Source organism: Suricata suricatta, chromosome 4 (assembly GCF_006229205.1).
Source record: "Suricata suricatta isolate VVHF042 chromosome 4, meerkat_22Aug2017_6uvM2_HiC, whole genome shotgun sequence".
Taxonomy (NCBI): Eukaryota; Metazoa; Chordata; class Mammalia; order Carnivora; family Herpestidae; genus Suricata; species Suricata suricatta.
Window position 1 is genome coordinate 113,781,693 of NC_043703.1, and position 20,353 is coordinate 113,802,045.

Below are 20,353 nucleotides of genomic sequence, written 5' to 3' on the forward strand. Positions count from 1 at the left end.
GAGAGAGAGAGAGAGAGAGAGAGAGAGAGAGAGAGAGAGAGAGAGAGGAAGAAATAGAAGCTGAAGCAGGCTCCAAGCTCCAAGCTGTCAGCACAAAGCCCAACAGGGCTCAAACCCATGAACTGTGAGATCATGACCTGAGCTGAAGTTGGACAGTTAACCGACTGAGCCACCCAGGTGCCCCAGAGCATGTGAATCTTGATCTTGGGGTCCTGAGATCCCATGTTGGGCACACTGCTTACCTGAAAAAAAAAGGGGGCAAAATAATTTTGATACTTGTTTTACAACATGGATAAAACTTGTAGACATTGTGATGAGTGAAATAAGCTAGAGAAAGGAAAACTACTGTATGATTCTACTTACATGAGCTACCTAAAGTAGTCAAATTAATGGAGAGAGAAAATAGAATGGTGGTTGTCAAGGATCAGGGGCAAGGTAAGAGTGGAGAGTTACTATTAAATGGGTAGAGTTTCAGTGGAGGAAGACAAAAAGGTTCTGGAGATGGATGGTGCTAATGGTTGTACAACAATGTAAATGCACTTAATGCTTGAGAACTATACACTTAAAAATGGTTACAATGGTAATTTATTTTATTAAAAATTTTTAGGTTTATTTATACAAACTCTTTTCATGTCCAGAACAGAGTCTAAAAGGATATATACCAAAATATTTTTCTTTTTTTTAATGTTTATTTACTTTTGAAAGGGAGAGAGAGAAACATAGAGTGTGAGTGGGGGAAGGGACAGAGAGAGAAGGCGACCCAGAATCTGAAGCAGGCACAGAATCTGAGCTGTCATCACAGAGCCCGTTGTAGGGCTCAAACATGAATCGCAAGATCATGACCTGAGCCAAAGTCAGATGCTTAACTGACTGAGCCATCCAGGTGCTCCTAAAATCTTAATGGTGATGTTTTCTATGGTGCATGGGATTATAGGTGGTTTACCTTTCTCCTTTATGCTCTATAATGAAATCTGATTTCTCTATAATGAATATGTATTACTTCTATTTATTTTTAGAAATTTTATTTTAAATCTTTTTTTATGTTTATTTTTGGGAGAGAGACAGAGTGTGAGTGGGGGAGAGGAAGAGAGAGGGAGACACAGACTCTGAAGCAGGCTCCAGGCTCTCAGCTGTCAGCACAGAGCCTGAGGCAGGGCTCGAACTCATGAACCGCAAGATCATGACCTGAGCCGAAGTCGGATGCTTAACTGACTGAGCCACCCAGGTGCCCCTAGAGCTTTTATTTTTACGTAGTCTCTACACTCAACATGGAATTTGAATTTACAACCCCAAGATCAAGAGTCATGTGCTCTACAGACTGAGTCAGGCAGGTGCCCCTTATAATTTTATTTTAAAAGCCTTCTTTAAAAGAAAACAAAACACTTTATTCCATGATGGCCTTCACAAGATAAATGCATGTGTCTTCTTTATTTAAGGTCAAGATCCAAAGTCTAGGATAATTCAATGCACGTAGCTAACCTTCAAAGGAAGAAGTGCTATTGAAAGCACAATTTCACTTACCAACTTTGAGAAAAGTTTTTAGTTCCAAAGGTCTCAGCACAGGTTGCTTTTCTATACGACCGTAGGTTTCTGCTATGCTCTCTACTTCCACTTTAGGGCATTTAAACAGCTCATACGTCCCATCCCGGTTCTGGATAAAACTCCGAGTGATTTCCAAGGGCATCTGGACATGAAGACAATACCAAGGTGAGAAAGGAAAAACTTTCAAAGTAGACAAACATTTGGATGACAACAGATTTTTCACTTACTCTTTTTTGTCACATTCAAATTAATGAAAACCTCCTCTTGTATTTTCAAGTAAATGCTATCAAGAATTCTGCCTTTTCTCCTTTACATCATTCATGGTTTTCCTTTTTTCTCTATAATTTGAACCCCAGCCAAACTATCTACAAACTGAACCCCTAACATTTTCATGGCTATGTGATGGCTACTGGCACACACTTGCTCTCAGATCAGTTTTATTCTCTTCCCTGCCACTCTGCTAGCATGATTCTTCTTCTAAAAGCTCCATTGACAGCACCTACAGCTGACCTCACACCTTGTATGCTTCACACCATCCTTGGGACTGAGTAGACAGAACCTGAACTGGTTTTTGCCACTAAACAGCAGGGCATGGCCTGTTTCTTATCTGCAAAATTCAAGTTAATACCAACACATGGTTGTGATTTTGAATGAGGCGATACAGGTACGTAATGCGCAAACAGACTGACACTCCAAGATTATCAATTAGCTCTCTTCCTTCACTTGACGGTGCCTCCCTGAACACTTCCTCCAGGCGAGAAGCTGTCTCTGTAACATCCAATATTTAAAGAGGTTCCTCAAGTGCCTTTGGTGCTAACACAGGCCTTTCCTAGGGTTCACATGTAAGTTCTATAACTACCAAACAACTTCTTCTTTTTCTGAATGTAACAATGCCTTGCAGTTAAGCTAATCTTAATGTATCAAATCACACTATGCTGAATGTTCTACAATATTCCATTACTGTAGGAAGGGAAAAGCCTCAAATTTTCAGGGTCTGCTTGAAAAAGAAAATGTTTAAAAATGTCTAATAGGGGCGCCTGGGTGGCTCAGTCGGTTAAGCCTCCGACTTCGGCTCAGGTCAGATCTCATGTTCGTGGGTTCAAGCCCCGCGTAAGGCTCTGTGCTGACAGCTAGCTCAGAGCCTGAGCCTGTTTCAGATTCTGTGTCTCCTTCTCTCTCTGCCCCTCCCCCTCTCATGCTCTGTCTCTTCTGTATCAAAAATAAAACATTAAAAAAAATATTAAAAAAAAATGTCTAATAGTCCCCTTCCAGAAAAGAACACCAAGTAATTAAGGGTCATTTTTCTAATGAGAACTAAATTACAGTTTGTGGTGAAGCATTTAATTGTGCTGAGTTCACTGACCTCACAAATAGTATATCATCTCAAATTATTTATATACTTTCTAGCTCCCTGCCAGTTAATCTAGGGCTCACCATAGCTAGTAGGGGTTCATTATCTAATTCACAAAAATAATCTGTTTTCTGATCCTAAAGGCAAAGAAAAAAGATATTCCAATTTAAGATACTTTTTCAAACCATAGGGAATACCCATTAAAATCACAGTTAGAACTATATAGCCATGAATATTTCTAAATAATCTTTTAGTACAAAATAAAGGAATTCTCTTCAGACTCTATAACTCAAGGAACTGCTGCAGACATACTTCCTGCTCTTGCTTCTCTTTCTTCCCTTCTTTGCCCTCCTCCTATTGCACAAATACACTCTTACCTCTGGGGTATCTAAGATTTGTTTAACTTGCAGGATGTTAGTGATATGCCAGGTATACTTGGAAAAGGTTCCCAGTGGCAAGGCGTCTTTCCGAACAAAAGCTTCAATGCAAAAAGGGAATAAGATTAGACTACCAAAAAATAACATTCTCTTTCATTTGTTATCCAGTTCCTAGAAAGTTCCTAGAAAGTCCTTTCCTTATAGAATCTCAGCATTTTTAAAAAAGAATTCTAGAGGCAAACCTATAATAGGTTTGGCAGAAATGTGATAAATCAGATGATACGGATTTCTGCTAACTGATGTCTCTCATGCTTCTTTGAGATGCTACTTATTTTTGCTACCTTCGAAACTTATTTCTTTGTTTGGTGTAGCTACACGCACAGGACTCCATTATAAAATAGCTCCTTACAACCTCTCGCAACTTTAGATATACCAGAGGTCAAATTATATTTGTTAAAAGAATTACATGGAGTTTAAGCCAGTTGATGTGGTTGCCAATCTATTGCCTTGCCTGCAGGACTACAAAGGGGTTTCACCAAAAGGTCTGCAAACATGGCTAAGGGTTGAATTAAAATTACTGTATTAGGAGACCTAAAGGTTAAGGTGATAGAAAGAATCGATGCTGCCTCAGATAGATAAGCTGTGAAGACAAAGATTTTTATAGCCCTAAACAGTGATTCACAGCTTGTCCTATTCAAAGATAGATTTATACCTCAAACAGTTCCTGTTATAATCCTCATGTAACTACTAACTAAAGAAATAGCACTGATGTCCTACTAGTCCTAGTTACTCTTTGGCTATTTGCCAGTGAGTAATCCTTTTCTCCTCCTCCTCTCTCCCTCATTTCCTTATACTAACAAGTACCATGAAATTTCTAGTAGAAGATGTAATAGAAAACCAAGAAATAAGCATCAGAATATGTAATTATAAAGGGTTCCACATCTAAGAATTGCTTTAAATATAAAATCTTCATCAAAATTGGGAACCATGAAAAACGAGTTTTTGGTTTTGATACAGACTGTAATACGCTTCCAAGAAGCCAGCCCAAATAATGATTGGAGCCTGTAATGCTTTTGTTGAAATTGGTTCGTAGGCAGAGGGGCCAGTGGCGCAATGGATAACGCGTCTGACTACGGATCAGAAATTGGTTCGTATCTAGAAAATGTCAGACTTCTTAGTGGGCACTCTCATTACACCTCACTTTCCTTTTACCAAGTTTGTGCTGTCTGAATCTTTCCATTAACTCTTACTGGAATAAGTGTGGTACCTTTGAGGAGGGTGATCATTATTCCAAGAGCTAACTGTCTAAGGCTTCATGTTCTGAAGGACTAGAAGTCCTAATCCTGAAAATCACACGTGGTTTCTCCAAGCTTAATTCTCTAAGGTCAAGATATCTATTGCTGTTCCTGAGGAAAAAACCCATACCTGTGGTGGAGTTGGGAAGCCGTTTCTTCGCACTTCCTATAGATATTCTTTGTTGCAGGGCATCAAAAAAGGACTGAGGAATGTGGAACACCAGTGGCTCTGGTTTGCCTAAGCAAATGAGAAGAAACTCACTTAGAAAAGCTCAGTGGGCTTTCTGACACGTAGGGAGAAGTGGAAGAAAAGGAATTGGGTGGCAGTAATAACTAAAAACGCCACTGGGACTGCTTTATACAGAGGCAAAAAGAAGGCTTTGATTGACCTTTATGAGTCAAGCACTGTCACCAGCCCTACTCTTGATACCTATGATGACAAATACAACAGACCCTTGTCATCTACCAAAGACAACTTTTCAAGTTTCCAGTTTCATAAATACCAGCACAGCCTAGACTTTTCCGTTTAAGGAGTATTTGAAATGAAGTGAGAACAATGAGTTGAGAAGGTAAACTTGATTCAATCCTGCTCACTATCTCCAAGCATTTGCTTTGTGCATTCATGTCCACGCAAAGTAACAGCAAGCTGCCACTCAGATGGTCTGGGCCAGGAGTGCCACAAAGTCAGGACACCGTTTATCCAACAAGCATCGGCTTTCTCTCTGAATATGATCTCTAAGAAGGTAAAATGTTTTGAAAATACATAATAAACCTCTTATAGAAACTTGCAAGACACTAGGGTCAACAAAAAGTCAGCAGAAATAGTGATCAGTGGAGGGGTTGAAAGAGTTCAGAGTTTTCTTGAAAGACTGTTCGTGAGGAGGGTGACTGGGTGGCTCAGTGGTGGAGCAAGTGAGTCCTGATCTCAGGGGATTGTGAGTTCAAGCTCCACATTGGGTGTAGAGCTACAAACAACACACACACAAAAAAACATGTTTCAGAACTACTAGTGCATGCATGTACAGGAATGGGGTGTGGGGGAAGAGCAGAGAAAGAGAAAGTGGGAATCTTTTTTTAAAAAATATTTATTTTTGAGAGGGAGAGCATGAGCAGGAAGGGGCAGAGAGGAGGAGACAGAGAATCCCAAGCAGGCTCTGCACTGTTGGCACAGAACTCGAACTGATGAGCTGTAAGATCATGACCTGAGCTGAAATCAAGAGTCGGACACTTAAGTGACTAAGCCACCCAAGTGCCCCTGAGAGAGAGAGAATCTTTTTTTTTTAATTAAAAAAAATGTTTGTTTATTTTTGAGAATGAAAGAGAGAAAGAGCACGAGTTGGGGAGGAGCAGAGAGAGAAGGAGACACAGAATCTGAAGCAGGCTCCAGGCTCTGAGCTGTCAGCATAGAGCTCGATGCTGGGCTCAAACCCACAAACCATGAGATCATGACCTGAGCTGAAGTCAGATGCTTAACCAATTGAGCCACCCAGGTGCTGAGAGAGAGAGAGAGAGAGAGAAAGAGAGAGAGAGAGAGAGAGAGAGAGGGAGAGAGAGAGAGAGAGAATCTTAAGTAGGCTCCACACTCAGCGTAGAGTCCAACATAGGGCTTGATCCCATGGCCCTGGGATCATGACCTGAGCCAAATTTAAGGGTTGGACACTTAACTTACTGAGCTACCCAGACATCCCAAGAATGGCTCTTAAAGAAGATTCTTAAAGACAGTTCAGATGCCTTTTTATTTAAAAAAAATATTTTTTATTTTTTTAAAGTAGGCTGCATACCTAACATAGTGCTTAAACTTATGACCCTAAGATCAAGAGTCTCATGCTCTACCAACTGAGCCAGGTAGGCACCCCTCAGATGCCTTTCTGAAACAAAGGTCAGGGGCGCCTGGGTGGCTCAGTCGGTTAAGCCTCCGACTTCGGCTCAGGTCAGATCTCACGTTCGTGGGTTCAAGCCCCACATCAGGCTCTGTGCTGACAGCTGGCTCAGAGCCTGGAGCCTGCTTCCGGTTCTGTGTCTCCTTCTCTCTCTGCCCCTCCCCCTCTCATGCTCTGTCTCTCTCTGTATCAAAAATAAATAAAACATTAAAAAAATTAAAAAAAAAAGAAACAAAGGTCAAACCAAGAAAAATAAAAAGGTTTTCCAGAAGTTCATAGAAGGACTTTACATTCTTTCAAATATTCTTGTATACTTCATTGAATGCAGAATGTCAATGACAAAACGGTCACCACTTCTGAGCCACTAAAACAGTGATAGATGGGCAGTTTGGAAAAGTTACCATACAAAGGAATCTTAAATTTTTTCATCTTGAACTTAGGTTATGGGCTGCATGCAGAGATCATTACTGGTCTAAAAGAAGTGCTAACTGACTAGAACTCAGATGATGTGATGCCAGGGCTAACATGTACAAGTTACTCTTGAAAGGCCCACATAGAACATACAGACTCACAGCCCAGGAGAGATGATGATGCCTTTGACAAAGGTAATGGCAATGGAGATAGTGAGAAGGAGTGGAGAAGGAGACGCGAGGGACCACCATGTGTATCTTACATTATTGTTGGTGATCTATTTTTGATTTGGGGAGGTGAGTTAATAGGTACTTATTACATTACTTCAAACAGTAAATAAATAAAAAAAATTTTTTTTAAATTTTTTGTCTTTATTTTGAAAGACAGAGAGACAGAGAATGAGCAGGGGAGGGTCAGAGAGAGAGAGACACACACAATCTGAAGCAGGCTCCAGGCTCCGAGCTGTCAGCACAGAGCCCGACGCGGGGCTCGAACCCATGAACCGTGAGATCATGACCTGAGCCGAAGTTGGATGCTTAACCGACTGAGGCACCCAGGCGCCCCAAACAGTAAATAAATAAAATTTTAACAGGAAAAAAACCCCCTATTTTATTTTATTAATTATTTTTTTTAAGAGATAGAGAGCAGGGGAGAGGCAGAGAGAGAAAATCCCAAGCAGTCTGCATGCTGTCAGTGCTAAGCCCGATGTGGGGCTCAGTCTCATGAACAGTGATATCATGACCTGAGCTGAAATCAAGAGTCAGATGCTAAACTGAGCGAACCACCCAGGCACCCCAAAACGTAGACTCTTTAAAACTTTTAATTTATTTCATATTTCTAAAAAGTAACTTCTGAAGTTTTATTTATTCTGAATTAATATAAACAAAATTAAACATGTATTGCAAGACCTCCATTCTTGGAAGGTCCCATGAGGTTACCATGAAGCCATAACTATTAGAATCCTTCAAATCTCATCTCCTATTGAGTGTCTCCTTTTGGGCTACTATTCACATTGGGGTGTCTTATTTATTTATCTATCTATCCATTTATTTATTTGTTTATAATTTTTTCAAGTTTATTTACTTATTTTGAGAGAGAGACAGAGTGAGCAGGGGAAAGGGATGGGCAGAAAGAGAGGGAGAGAGAATCCCAAGCAGGCTCCACGCTGTCAGCACAGAGCCTGACATGGGGCTTGAACCCACAAACCATGAGCTCATGACCTGAGCTGAAACCAATAGTTGAATGATCAACCAACTGTGCCACATAGGCACCCCATATTTATTATTATTATTTTTTAAGATTTTATTTTTTTATAACTTCTTTTTTTTAATGTCTATTTTTGAGACAGAGAGAGACAGAGCAAGGAAAAGGCAGAGAGAGGGGGAGACACAGAATCTGAAGCAGACTCTAGGCTCTGAGCTGTCAGCGCAGAGCCTGATGTAGGGCTCAAACTCATGAACCGTGGGATCATGACCAGAGCTGAAGATGGTCACTTAACCGATTGAGCCACCCAAGTGCCTCTAAAGATTTTATTTTTAAATAATCTCTATAACCAACATGGGGCTCAAAATTATAATCCCGAGATAAAAAACTGCATGTTCTACCGACTGAGCCAGCCAGGCGTCTGTTTCATGTTTCAAATGATAATCATAGGGGCGCCTGGGTGGCTCAGTCGGTTAAGTGTCTGACTCTTGATCTTGGCTCAGGGCATAAGCTCATGGTTTGTGAGGTGGACCCCACATGAGGCTCTGCACTGATAGTGCAGGGCCTGCTTGAGATTCTCTCTTTCCCTCTCTCTCTGCCCCTTCCCTACTCACATTCTTTCTCTCTCTCAAAATGAATAAATAAACTTAAAAAAAGATTAAAATGATAATCATAAACTGCAACATATTCAGCAAAGAACAATACAATATGAGGTCTGCTATGAGGAGTGTTTGAAGACCTGAGATGTATCCTTGAAGAAAAGAGGACCTGTCAGGCAGCATGACAGGTGTGTGCGCAGTGGGAGGGACTGTCACTTAGAAACAAGAACAGGCCTACTCCATCCATGTGGCTAGAGTGCATAACCAGAACCAATAGGACGTATTAGAAGTAAATACTTCTCCCTAGTGTGAGGAAGACTTTCCTCACAGCTCTCCCTGTCCAACAATGTCATGGGCTGCCTCAAAAAGTGGTGAGCTCTTCACCACTGTACGAAGCCTGGAAGACCAGCCATCAAGGATCAAGGATGTTTTTAAGGCAATGGGCCTGGACTGGTTGACTGGTCTACTTCTGAAATTGCTGAGGTCCCATGAAGTTATCACAATCAACCCAAATCCAGCCTGTATTCTCCAATCTTCCTTAATATGTCTATGTAACTGTATATACTATCTTAGCCTCGCATATTTAGATTTTTCTCTATAAACGTTTACCTCCCTTACTCTGATTTTAAGGTTGAGAGTTAGAGTGATGTCCTAAGGCTTTGGCATCTCTCTCACCTAACACACATCCATATACGTGCATGTACAGACAGGTATACCCCCAAGACCAAGGCCATCTCCTCTACCTTTACTGATTATATACTGGTTGTGCTCCTCCATCTCTAGATTCATTTTGCTAGTCCTTTGTTTTAATGATGTGATTATTCTTTTATTTTACTTAAATCTCTACTTTGTTGTGGCCCAATGCACCCTGGACTGAAGCCTAATTACTTTTCCTATCAAAACAGAATAGAACTACCATTTGCAGTGACATGGATGGAACCAGAGTATAATGGTAGGTGAAATAAGTCAGAGAAAGACAGATACCATATGATTTCAATCTAATGTGAAATTTAAGAAACAAAAAAAAAGGAAAGGAGAGAGAGAGAGAGAGAAACCAAGAAACAGACTCTTAACTACAGAGAACAAACTGATGGTGACCAGAGGGGAGGAGAGTGATGGCATGGGTGAGTACGTGATGGAGATTAAGGAATGTACCTGTGGTGATGAACACCAGATGGTGTATGGGATTGCAGAATCACTATGTTGTACACCTGAAACTAATATAAGACTGTATGCTAACTATACTGGAATTAAAACAAAAACTTAATTAAAAAAAGAATAGAACTACAATACAATGACTTTAATTCTCCTACTTTCAATAATGACTAAGTTGGGTGACCAATACTTACCATCAAATTGATAGTGCATGGTTTGATGGATGCGTTCTGTGACACTGGCCAGCCAGTCTTGGAAGGACAAGGTCACTTGAGCCTCATCTAACAGCTGTCCACAGGCTAGGAAAAACAAACAAAAATCTTCTCAGTAATTTTTATGTTTTTTTTTTTTTTTTACAAAAAAAAACAGTTAACCTAAGTTTGAAAAAGCTGAGGATTTTTTACAGAAAAGAGTAACAAGCTTAAATTTAAAGAAATTCAATACATTAAGTGAAATGGAAAATTCTAGGTTTTTTTTTTTAAAGAATTCATTTAGAGGGACACCTGGGTTGCTAAGTCAGTTGAGTGTCCGATTCTTGGTTTGGGCTCAGGTCATGATCTCATTGCTCATGAGTTCAAGCCTAGCATTGAGCTCTCTGCTGACCACACAGTGCCTGCTCAGATTTTCCCTCTCCTTCTCTCTCTCTGCCCCTCCCTTGCTCACTCTTTCTCGAAAAAAAAAAAAAAAAATCCATCTAGAAAAAAAGAAGTGAATAGCTGTGAGAAACTAATGGGTTTAAGATTATTAACCACAGAAAGTTTGCAGCCTTTCAACATTAAACCACAAATTGAAGGAGAGCCTGGCTGGCTCAGTTAGTGGAGCATGGGACTCTTGACTTTGGGGTCATGAGTTCGATTTCCACATTAGGTACAGAGATTACTTAAAAATAAAATCCTCGAAAAAAACTGCAAACTGAAGAATGGCCTTGTATAATGGCTGCTTTAGAGATCTATAAAACCAGGAGATAAAGTTGCCATAACTACTATTCATTTGCAACTAAAATTCTCATTAGGTAAATGTATATAGTGATAATTTGGATGAAAAGCTATTTTATTTTTCCTTTGTACCAAAGGAAGTGATGAAAATCTGTTAAAAATCTTATACCCGATGATTTTGTTTACTCCCTGATCTTCCAAAAACATTTATTCTTGGAATATGTCAGTTCTTGATTAATTGGTTAATTAAGATTTGGTTTTGTATTATTTGCTATTTATATATTGATCTTGTCTTCAAAACCAGAAGACACTGTTGATCCCCAAATGTAGGGTCTTAATTATGCTGAGCAGAAAAATAAATATATGGGTTATGGTCAAATTAAGTTATTTTGTCTCATAAGTTCAGAAAGATAGCCATGCTATTGCTTTTAGGTATGTTTTCAAACTTCATTTTTTTCTTTCACACATGTTGACTTTTGTTTTATTTATTTATTTATTTATTTTAAGTAACCTCTCTGCCCAACATGGGGCTTAAACTCAGGACCCTGAGATCAAGAGTCACATGATCTACTGACTAAGCCATCCAGGTGCCCCAAACTTCAACTTTGGAGAACAGACTACATTTCCCTTTCTCAACAAATATTTATCACTGCAGAATTATAAAATATGTTTCTTCTTCAACTTTGAGGCCCCATACCAAATGCATGTGGGTAACAAGTTACAAGGAGAAAATATCCTACAGAAGGTGTGCCAAAACATGCAGGAATCTTTGCTGTGTTTGTCATTAAAAAGATAAGATTTGGGTCTGAGTATGATTTGAAACCAATGGAACAGAACAGACCTCAGCCTCAGTGCCTGCTAGTGTCTATCTTAGCACTCTTTGGGGGATAACATGCAACATTTCTTTTGATTATATTGCCTTGGGCGTCTTTAGGATGATTTTCCACCTCTTTAGCCTACCCTGGGGAAGGGTAACTTACCCTGCCTTTTTAATGAAGAAGCAACCACAGGCTTTTTCAGGCCACTTTTCCTTAGATTATTGCTCACTGCATCCTGAGGCAGCAGTGAACTGTTCGTCTGTGCACCTAAACCACACATCATTATAGTGATTTAATATTTAATAGTATGTCTGTAGAATATAAATCAATTCTGTATTAATTTCTCAAGAGTCTAAAACATATAAAACGTCTTTGCTAAGGTCTAAGTTAGTTTTAGCTTCTAGAAGGAATTAACATTAGCATTTATACATAACATTTTAAGTTTTATATGCTCTTTACAGGAAATTAGGATGTGGGTGTGGACCTAGAAGTGAAAAGAAGAAGAAAAAATTTACCCACTGCTGTTCCTATCTCTCAATCACTATCAATTTTCTGGTGAACTACCAGAAAGAACGTGTGTGTGTGTGTGTGTGTGTGTGTGTGTGTGGCTGATTTCGCTGATATGGTGATTTTAAGTAACTGTGATTATCCCAGGATCACCATATTTAGCACACAAAAAAGTTCTGAATTTCAAATAAATGAATAGTTTTTAATATGTTTCAAACATTGCATGCAATACTAAAAATTATTTACTGCTTGTATGAAATTCAAATTTAACTCAGCACTCGATATTTTACCTGAGTTATCTAAACATTTCTTTATAGTTTCTTATAATAATTTTTATAATATTTATAAATTCTTAATCATAATTTTTAAGGGCTGCCTAATATTCTGTCAAGTTGCTTTATCACAGTTTATTTAACTATCCCTAGTGGTTGGCCCTTATTTGTTCCTAATTTTCAATATTATAAATAATTGTAAAATTAACATCTGTGGACAAAATGTTTTTCCTGTATCAAGGATTATTCCTTAAAAAAGATTACTTAACAACAATCCAAACTCTTTGGGATGCAGCAAAGGCAGTCTTAAGAGGAAAATACATTGCAGTCCAGGCCTATTTCAAGACACTAGAAAAAGAGCAAATAAAAATCTAACAGCGCACCTAAAGGAGCTAGAGGCAGAGCAGCAAGAACACCCAAACCCAGCAGAAGAAGAGAAATAATAAAGATCAGGGCAGAAATAAACAATATAGAATCCAAAAAACAGTTGAGTCTATCAATGGAATCAAGAGATGGTTTTTTTTGAAAAATAAACAAAACTGATAAACCTCTAGCCAGGCTTCTCAAAAAGAAAAGAGAAAGTACCCAAATAGAAAAAATTACGAATGGAAATTAATTTATTACAACCAATCCCTCAGAAATGTAAGCAATTATTAGGGAGTACTATGAAAATTTATATGCCAACAAACTAGACAACCTTGAAGAAATGGACAAATTCCTAAACGTACACACACTTCCAAAATTCAAATGGGAAGAGATAGGAAATCTGAACAGACCCATAACTAGTGAAGAAATTGAATCAGTTCTCAAAAATCTCCCAATAAATAAGAGCCCTGGGCCAGATGGCTTCTCTGGGGAATTCTACCAGACATTTAAATCAGAGCTCATACCCATTCTTCTCAAGCTATTCCAAAATTGAAATAGAAAAAAACTTCCAGACTCATTCTACGAAGCCATTATCACTTTGATTCCCAAACCAGATCCCAGACTCAGCAAAAAAAGAGAACCATATCCCCAATGAATATGAATGCAAAGATCCTCAATAAGATACTAGCAAATCGAATTCAACAGCATATAAAAAGAATTATCCACCATGATCAAGCGGGATTCATTCCTGGGTTACAGGGCTGGTTCAATATTCACAAACCATCAATGTGATACATCACATTAACAAAAGAAAAGATAAAAACCATATGATCCTGTCAATAGATGCAGAAAAAGAATTTGACAAAACACAGCATCCTTTCTTAATAAAAACCATTGAGAAAGTTGGGATAGAAGGGACTTACTTACACATCATAATTTATGAAAAGCCCACAGCTAATATCATCCTCAATGAGGAAAAACTGAGAGCTTTCCCTGTGAGATCAGGAACACGACAGGGGTGTCCACTCTCACCACTATTGTTTAACATCGTGTTGGAAGTCCTAGCATCAGCAATCAGACAACAAAGGATATAAAAGGCATCAGAATTGGCAAAGATGAAGTCAAACTTTCACTTTTCACAGATGACATGATACTCTACATGGAAAACCTGACAGACTCCACCAGAAGCCTTCTAGAACTGATCCATGAATTCAGCAAAGTCACAGTGTACCAAATCAACATACAGAAGTCTGTTCCGTTTTTATACACCAATAATGAAGCAACAGAAAGAGAAATCAAGAAACTGATCCCATTCAGAATTGCACAAAAAACCATAAAATACCTAGGAATAAACCTAACCAAAGATGTAAAAGATCTGTATGTTGAAAACTATATAAAACTCATGAAGGAAATTGAGGAAGACACAAAGAAATGGAAAAACATTCCATGCTCATGGATTGGAAGAATAAATATTGTTAAAATGTCAATACTACCCAAAGCAATCTACACATTCAATGCAATCCCAATCAAAATTGCACGAGCATTCTTCTCAAAGCTAGAACAAACAATCCTAAAATTTGTATGGAACCACAAAAGACCCTGAATAGCCAAAGTAATATTGAAGAAGAAAACCAAAACGGGAGGCATCACAATCCCAGACTTTTGCCTCTACTACAAAGCTGTCATCATCAAGACAGTATGGTATTGGCACAAAAATAGGCACATAGATCAATGGAATAGAATAGAGAACCCAGAATTGGACCCACAAATGTATGGCTAATTAATCTTCGACAAAGCAGGAAAGAGTATCCAATGGAAAAAAGACAGCCTCTTTCACAGGTGGTGCTGGGAGAACTGGACAGCAACATGCAGAAGAATGAAACTAGACCACTTTCTTACATCATACACAAAAATAAACTCAAAATGGATGAAGGACCTGGATGTGAGACCATCAAAACCCTAGAGAAGAAAGCAGGAACCAACGTCCTTGACCTCAGCTGCAGCAATATTGTAATTGACATATCTCCAAAGGCAAGGGAATCAAGAGCAAAAATGAACTATTGGGACCTTATCAAGATAAAAAGCTTCTGCACTGCAAAGGGAAACAATCAATAAAACTAATAGGCAACCAACAGAATGGGAAAAGATAGTTGCAAATGACATACCGGATAAAGGACTAGTATCCAAAATTTATAACAAACTCACCAAATTCCACACCCAAAAACCAAACAATCCAGTGAAAAGATGGGGGGAAGACATGAACAGACACTTCTCCAAAGAGGACATCCAGATGACCAACTAACAGATGAAACAATGCTCAGCATCACTCATTATCAGGGAAATACAAGTCAAAACCACACTGAGATACCACCTCATGCTGGTCAGAGTGGCTAAAATGAACCTATCAGGAGACTATAGATGCTGGCGAGGATGTGGAGAGACGGGCACCCTCCTACACTGTTGGTGGGAATGTAAACTGGTGCAGCCATTATGGAAAACAGTGTGGAGGTTCCTCAAAAAATTAACAATAGAACTCCACTATGACCCAGCAATAGCACTGCTAGGAATTTACCCAAGGGATATAGGAGTGTTGATGCATAGGGGCCCATATACCCCAATGTTCACAGCAGCACTTTCAACCATAGCCAAATCATGGAAAGAGCCTAAATGTCCATCAACTGATGAATGGATCAAGAAGATGTGATTTATACATACAATGGAATACTACATGGCAATGAGAAAGAATGAAATCTGTCCATTTGTAGCAATGTGGATGGAACTTGAGGGTATTATACTAAGTGAAATAAGTCAGGCAGAGAAGGACAGATACCATGTTTTCACTCAGGTGGAACAGGAGAAACTTATCAGAGGACCATGGGGGAGGGGAAGGGGAAAAAATAGTTAAGGAGAGGGAGGAAGTCAAACCATAAAAGACTCTTAAATACTGAGAACAAACTGAGGGTTGATGGGGATGGGGGAGAGGGGAAAATGGGTGATGGGCACAGAGGAGGGCACTTGTTGGGATGAGCACTGGGTGTTATATGGAAACCAACTTGACAATAAATTTTATAAAAACAAGATTATTTAGAATCAGGACTACTGAGTCAAAGTATAAGAACTTTTTTTTTTAACTTTCAGGTTTTCTTGGGAAAGACCAATAAATAAACATTTAACAACAGTCTCTGCTCTATATTGCTGCCAGAATTACTTCTTAAAAATAGAAATGCCCATGTCACTTTTTGTCCATCTTTCTCCATCCCATCATCAAAACTCCTATGCATGTCCATTTGACCCATCTCCAAAAATACTCCCTCTACCCACAAAAATGGTCCTACTCACATGTGTAGACTGGTAGTATTTTTCTTTTGTTTAGAGTCTAGGACTTTCTCCACTTATTTACTAGAGCACTTCACTATTTTCATATTCATTTATATAACTCCTTAACTGCCACTGGTACATTTACATTGAAAAAGAAAAAAATGTATATATGATGCCACATGTTGAAAAGGCAGATAAGAAACTATACTCTTAAATTAGTGCAGAAGGTATAATTCACCACTATCACAAATACTATTGGATGTGTCATAAACACACTCTATGGATAAAACTTTCATAACACTACAGCAAATTAAGGTGTGCGACTGGCCCAAACGTTTAAGGGATAAATAACATATACAATAATAAAAAGAGTATCTGGTTGGATCTTATCCTTGGCCAAAAGAACCAACTCTTAGTGTGATTGGACAAAGAATCATCAATGAGAGATAAACTTTTTTCAGGAAACAAACCTAGCAAACATTATTTTTGCATTTGCTAAGATTTGGTGAAATACATGAAATACAGTTAAACAATCTCTAAAAGACAACACCACCAAACAAATGAGACAGCTGCTTACCAGCTACTTCCTCCTTCTTCCTCTTCTTTGGCTTAGAGGCAGCAGACTCACAAGCTGATACTGTTGATTCTGAATGGCAACCTAGCTGGGGCACAATAACCTCTTTAAGACCTAAAATGTAACACATTTCTTAGTTATTAATACCATCCAAGGGTAAGTATGGGACCCTACCTAACAGAAAAATTAACTTATAAAAAACAAATTATGGGGTGATAGCCTGCTTTAAAATAATTCTCTTTATATTTATTTCTTTTTGAGAGAGAGCAGGGGAGGGGCAGTGGGAGAGGGAGAGAGAGAACCTTAAGCAGGCTCCACACTCAGCATTGAGCCTGACTTGGGGCTCAATCTCATGACCGTGCAATCATGACCTGAGCTAAAATCAAGAGTAGTTAGATGCACATTTGACTGAGCCACCCAACCACCCCTAAAATAATTTCCTTTAAAGGACTCCCCAACACATAGGTTTTTGTTCATGAACCATTAACATGATAAAATTTGACTCTACAGAAAATAAAACTAAAAAGTTGGGTGTTGCTGCCAACTAAAGATCATTAAGAAATGATAATAAAAAGCATCTATAAGATACAACTATGTTAAAAACCACAACAAAAGACTTGATGTAGAGTCTTTAAAAGTCTTTTGAGCAAGGTACTAGTTTTCCTCATCTTCAAAGATAAGAAACAAGCAAGCCAGCTAAAATAAAAGTGTTTGTTTGTTCTTTGTTATTACTATTGGGCCTCTGTGAGACAGTTAAAAAACCACAACAACAAAAAAAGCAAAACAAAGTTAACTTTTGCTAGATTCACTGTCTTGCTAGATTCAAATGCCCAAGTCTCTTGATTATTAATTTCAACCAACCAACCAACCAACCAACCAACACGCAAGTGTGCTTACTGGGTTTAAAAGAAGGAATGCTTTTCATTTGAATTATCTAGCAACTGCTTCTGAAGGTTGCTAGGACAATCTCCAAATGCCATCAGGGAACTCTTTCATTGCCATTTTAGAAAAACAGAGTGTGTCAACACACCACCTACCGCTGGAATCAAAATTTAGGAAGTCTGAGAATTCCTGAGCCAATGTCTCGTCACTGGCAAAGGCACAGATGCAAGCAAAGAAATGAATACACCTCTGGGCCACCTCATCCTTGGAGGCATTCGACTTATGCGATTTCAGAGCCTGGCAGGAGCAGAAGAACCGGCGCTCGGGCAAGCTTTTGGCACTGATTTTCTGCACAAAGGATGTATGCAAATACCCCAAACTATGCTTCTGGCTTGCCTTGCATTTCACCACCAAAATGTTTTTAGTAATCCTCTGTACCAGGGGACCTGTGGGCTCTGTGGCCAGCTGCCAAAGGATCTGCTTAGTCTCTGGGGAGGCCTGCATTGCATTTAAGACCGAGCTTTTCAGAGTCAGAGGGGTGGCTTCTGCCTGGCAGTTCACTGCCAGCTTGATGTGCTGGCACTGATTTTCCACAACACCCTGGGTGGCAGCTTTCAGGCATGAGGGAACATAACACCGTCCGGAGCTCAGCTGAGTAATGACTGTCCCGTCCACCGTCTGGATTGTTGTTTCTGACACACCTAGCTCCACAAAGCATCGGTGATCGGGGCCCCGGTCTCTTTGCCGCACCGAGTAAACTTGCAGATCAGAGCCTGTTATGATTTTGACAGCTTCAACACTAGGCTGCTTCCGTGCACCGTAGCGGAATATGGTTCCACATGTCTTGTTCTTACAACTCAGTCCCCGGGTCCCATTGTATGTGCCGCATCGGGGACACTTTCTGATTCCCCTCAATGTGGCCTTCCCCAGATCAGACAGGAAAGCTGGGACTTTAGTCCTCAGAGAATTTGGCTCCATTTTTCAAAGGCCCTAGAAAGAGCAATAAACCCATCAGCACAAATACACATTCATACCTACACACATACCAAGTTAAAAATCATTTATAATATTTAGTACAGAAAGTAAAATGTAAAGAAATTATCTACCATTTTTAAACTGTACCTCATAACAGAACACTCACTTAAGCCATCAAGCAAAAGGGAAGGCAACTTTGCCTTTCACATTCATTATACATTTTATTTTAGTTTTAAAATGAGTTTATCAAAGAATGTTTTTAGGAAGGCAAAAGTGTTATTAAAAAAATTTAGTTCTTCATGCTGAAAAGGTAAGAGGCTACAGTTGTAAGCCACTTTCTATTGGAATTCTGATAGTATAGCACAGTGTAGTCATTTCTGCAATGCTAGAATAAATAAGAAAAGTCTCTTCTATGCTTCTCCTGAAAAAAGCGATGAATAATAACTGAAGATGGCATAAAAAAGTCATTTTTTCCCATTCATTCTGTTTTATTGGAACCAGTATTTTTACCATCACAGGCTGTAATTTTCACTTTATCCACTTTAAGAAGTTCTGTCACCTCTCTGAATTCAACATCATCCAATATGAAAGTCCACATATTATCGCAGAATCTGTACGTATTTAGAGAGCCCCCGAAATTGACTCTGTTGCTGACCCTCTGCACCAATGCTAAATTTACAGCTTTATCAAACTGAAGAAGAACTTGGATAGCAAGTTGGGGGGTGATCTGTTGAGACTGTATGAGCTCATCAAGGCTCTCCTGGAGACTGTGGTATTTCTGTATAACTGATATGCCATGGCTCAGGAGGAAGAAACTTTTTCTTATTCAAGTTTGCATTGATGTCCTATGGGGAAGGCGCTTCCCATGGCGGAGTGGACAGGAGTGGACAGAAGTGGAGCAGCCAGCAGCCTCATTATACATTTTAAAAATCCAAACAACTAAAGCACTTCTCTAGGCTCAGTACTGGTTTTTTAAAAATTATTTAATGTTTATTTATTTTTGAGAAACAGAGAGTGAGCAGGGGATTGGCAGAGAGAGAGGGAGACACGGAATCCGAAGCAGGCTCCAGGCTGCTCTGTGCTGAGCTGTCAACACAGAGCCTGAGGAGGGGCTCAAACTCACAAACTGCAAGATGAGCCAAAGTCGGATGCTCAACTGACTGAGCCACCCAGGCGCCTCAGTTCAATATTATTTTATACACCAACCTACATCAGTTAACCTAATCTTCACATGCACAGATGTTTAATTTGAGTAAGAATCGGAGAATGGGAGAGATTAATTCTTTCCATTCCACCATTTCCCATAAACCCCAACCCTCTCCTACCTGTATCAGCTGCCAGCAAATCCAGAATACAATGTGACCTAAATCCGTAAGACCTGAAAGGTGTTTCATTAGTTTAGGATGATCATAGAAGACAGGCAAAGACATAATCATCTGCAGAGTGAACGATACTGTTTAACCCAAAGTCTTTTGAAATTTGAACTCCACGGTGTAACAATGCAGACATTCTGCCTCCCCCTTCTTGGCCAGCCAATGGCAAAGCTCCTGCCCAGTGTTCCAGAGTCAAAGAAGAGTCCCAACTGCCCTAAGTGGAGATGTTGGCAGTCTATAAGTAAAACAAGAAAAAATGTTAAAGTTATACAACATGTATGAGTCTCTCCTCTTAGCATAGGAATCTAAGTCTTCTATAGATATTTGAAAAATATTTGACAGAAATTCTTATGGTGTATGGTATGTATTAGTATGGTATACTAATTTTTGAGAGAGAGAGAAAATAGAGAACAAACAGGGATGGAGAAGAGAGAGAAGGAGAGAATCCCAAGCAGGCTCTGCGCCATCAGCACAAAGCCCAATGCGGGGCCTGAACCCATAAACAGTGAGACCAGGATCT

General features: G+C 39.3%; 1 protein-coding gene and 1 pseudogene across 1 annotated transcript in view; both read right to left on the reverse strand.

Annotated features, from left to right (window-relative positions):
• Nucleotides 1-20,064, reverse strand: part of C4H2orf42 (chromosome 4 C2orf42 homolog) — a 22,367-nt gene extending 2,303 nt beyond the window's left edge. Inside the window, exons 1-8 of the mRNA XM_029937540.1 lie at nt 19,786-20,064; nt 17,641-18,475; nt 16,607-16,717; nt 11,729-11,833; nt 10,008-10,112; nt 4,696-4,803; nt 3,271-3,371; nt 1,522-1,684 (exon numbers count right to left, since the gene is read on the reverse strand). Coding sequence (XP_029793400.1) covers nt 1,522-1,684; nt 3,271-3,371; nt 4,696-4,803; nt 10,008-10,112; nt 11,729-11,833; nt 16,607-16,717; nt 17,641-18,463 — 1,516 coding nt within the window. The 5' untranslated portion in view covers nt 18,464-18,475; nt 19,786-20,064. The remainder of the gene's footprint in view (nt 1-1,521; nt 1,685-3,270; nt 3,372-4,695; nt 4,804-10,007; nt 10,113-11,728; nt 11,834-16,606; nt 16,718-17,640; nt 18,476-19,785) is intronic.
• On the reverse strand, nt 18,740-19,258 carry LOC115289923 (annotated as a pseudogene).
• Nucleotides 20,065-20,353: the final 289 nt, after the last annotated feature.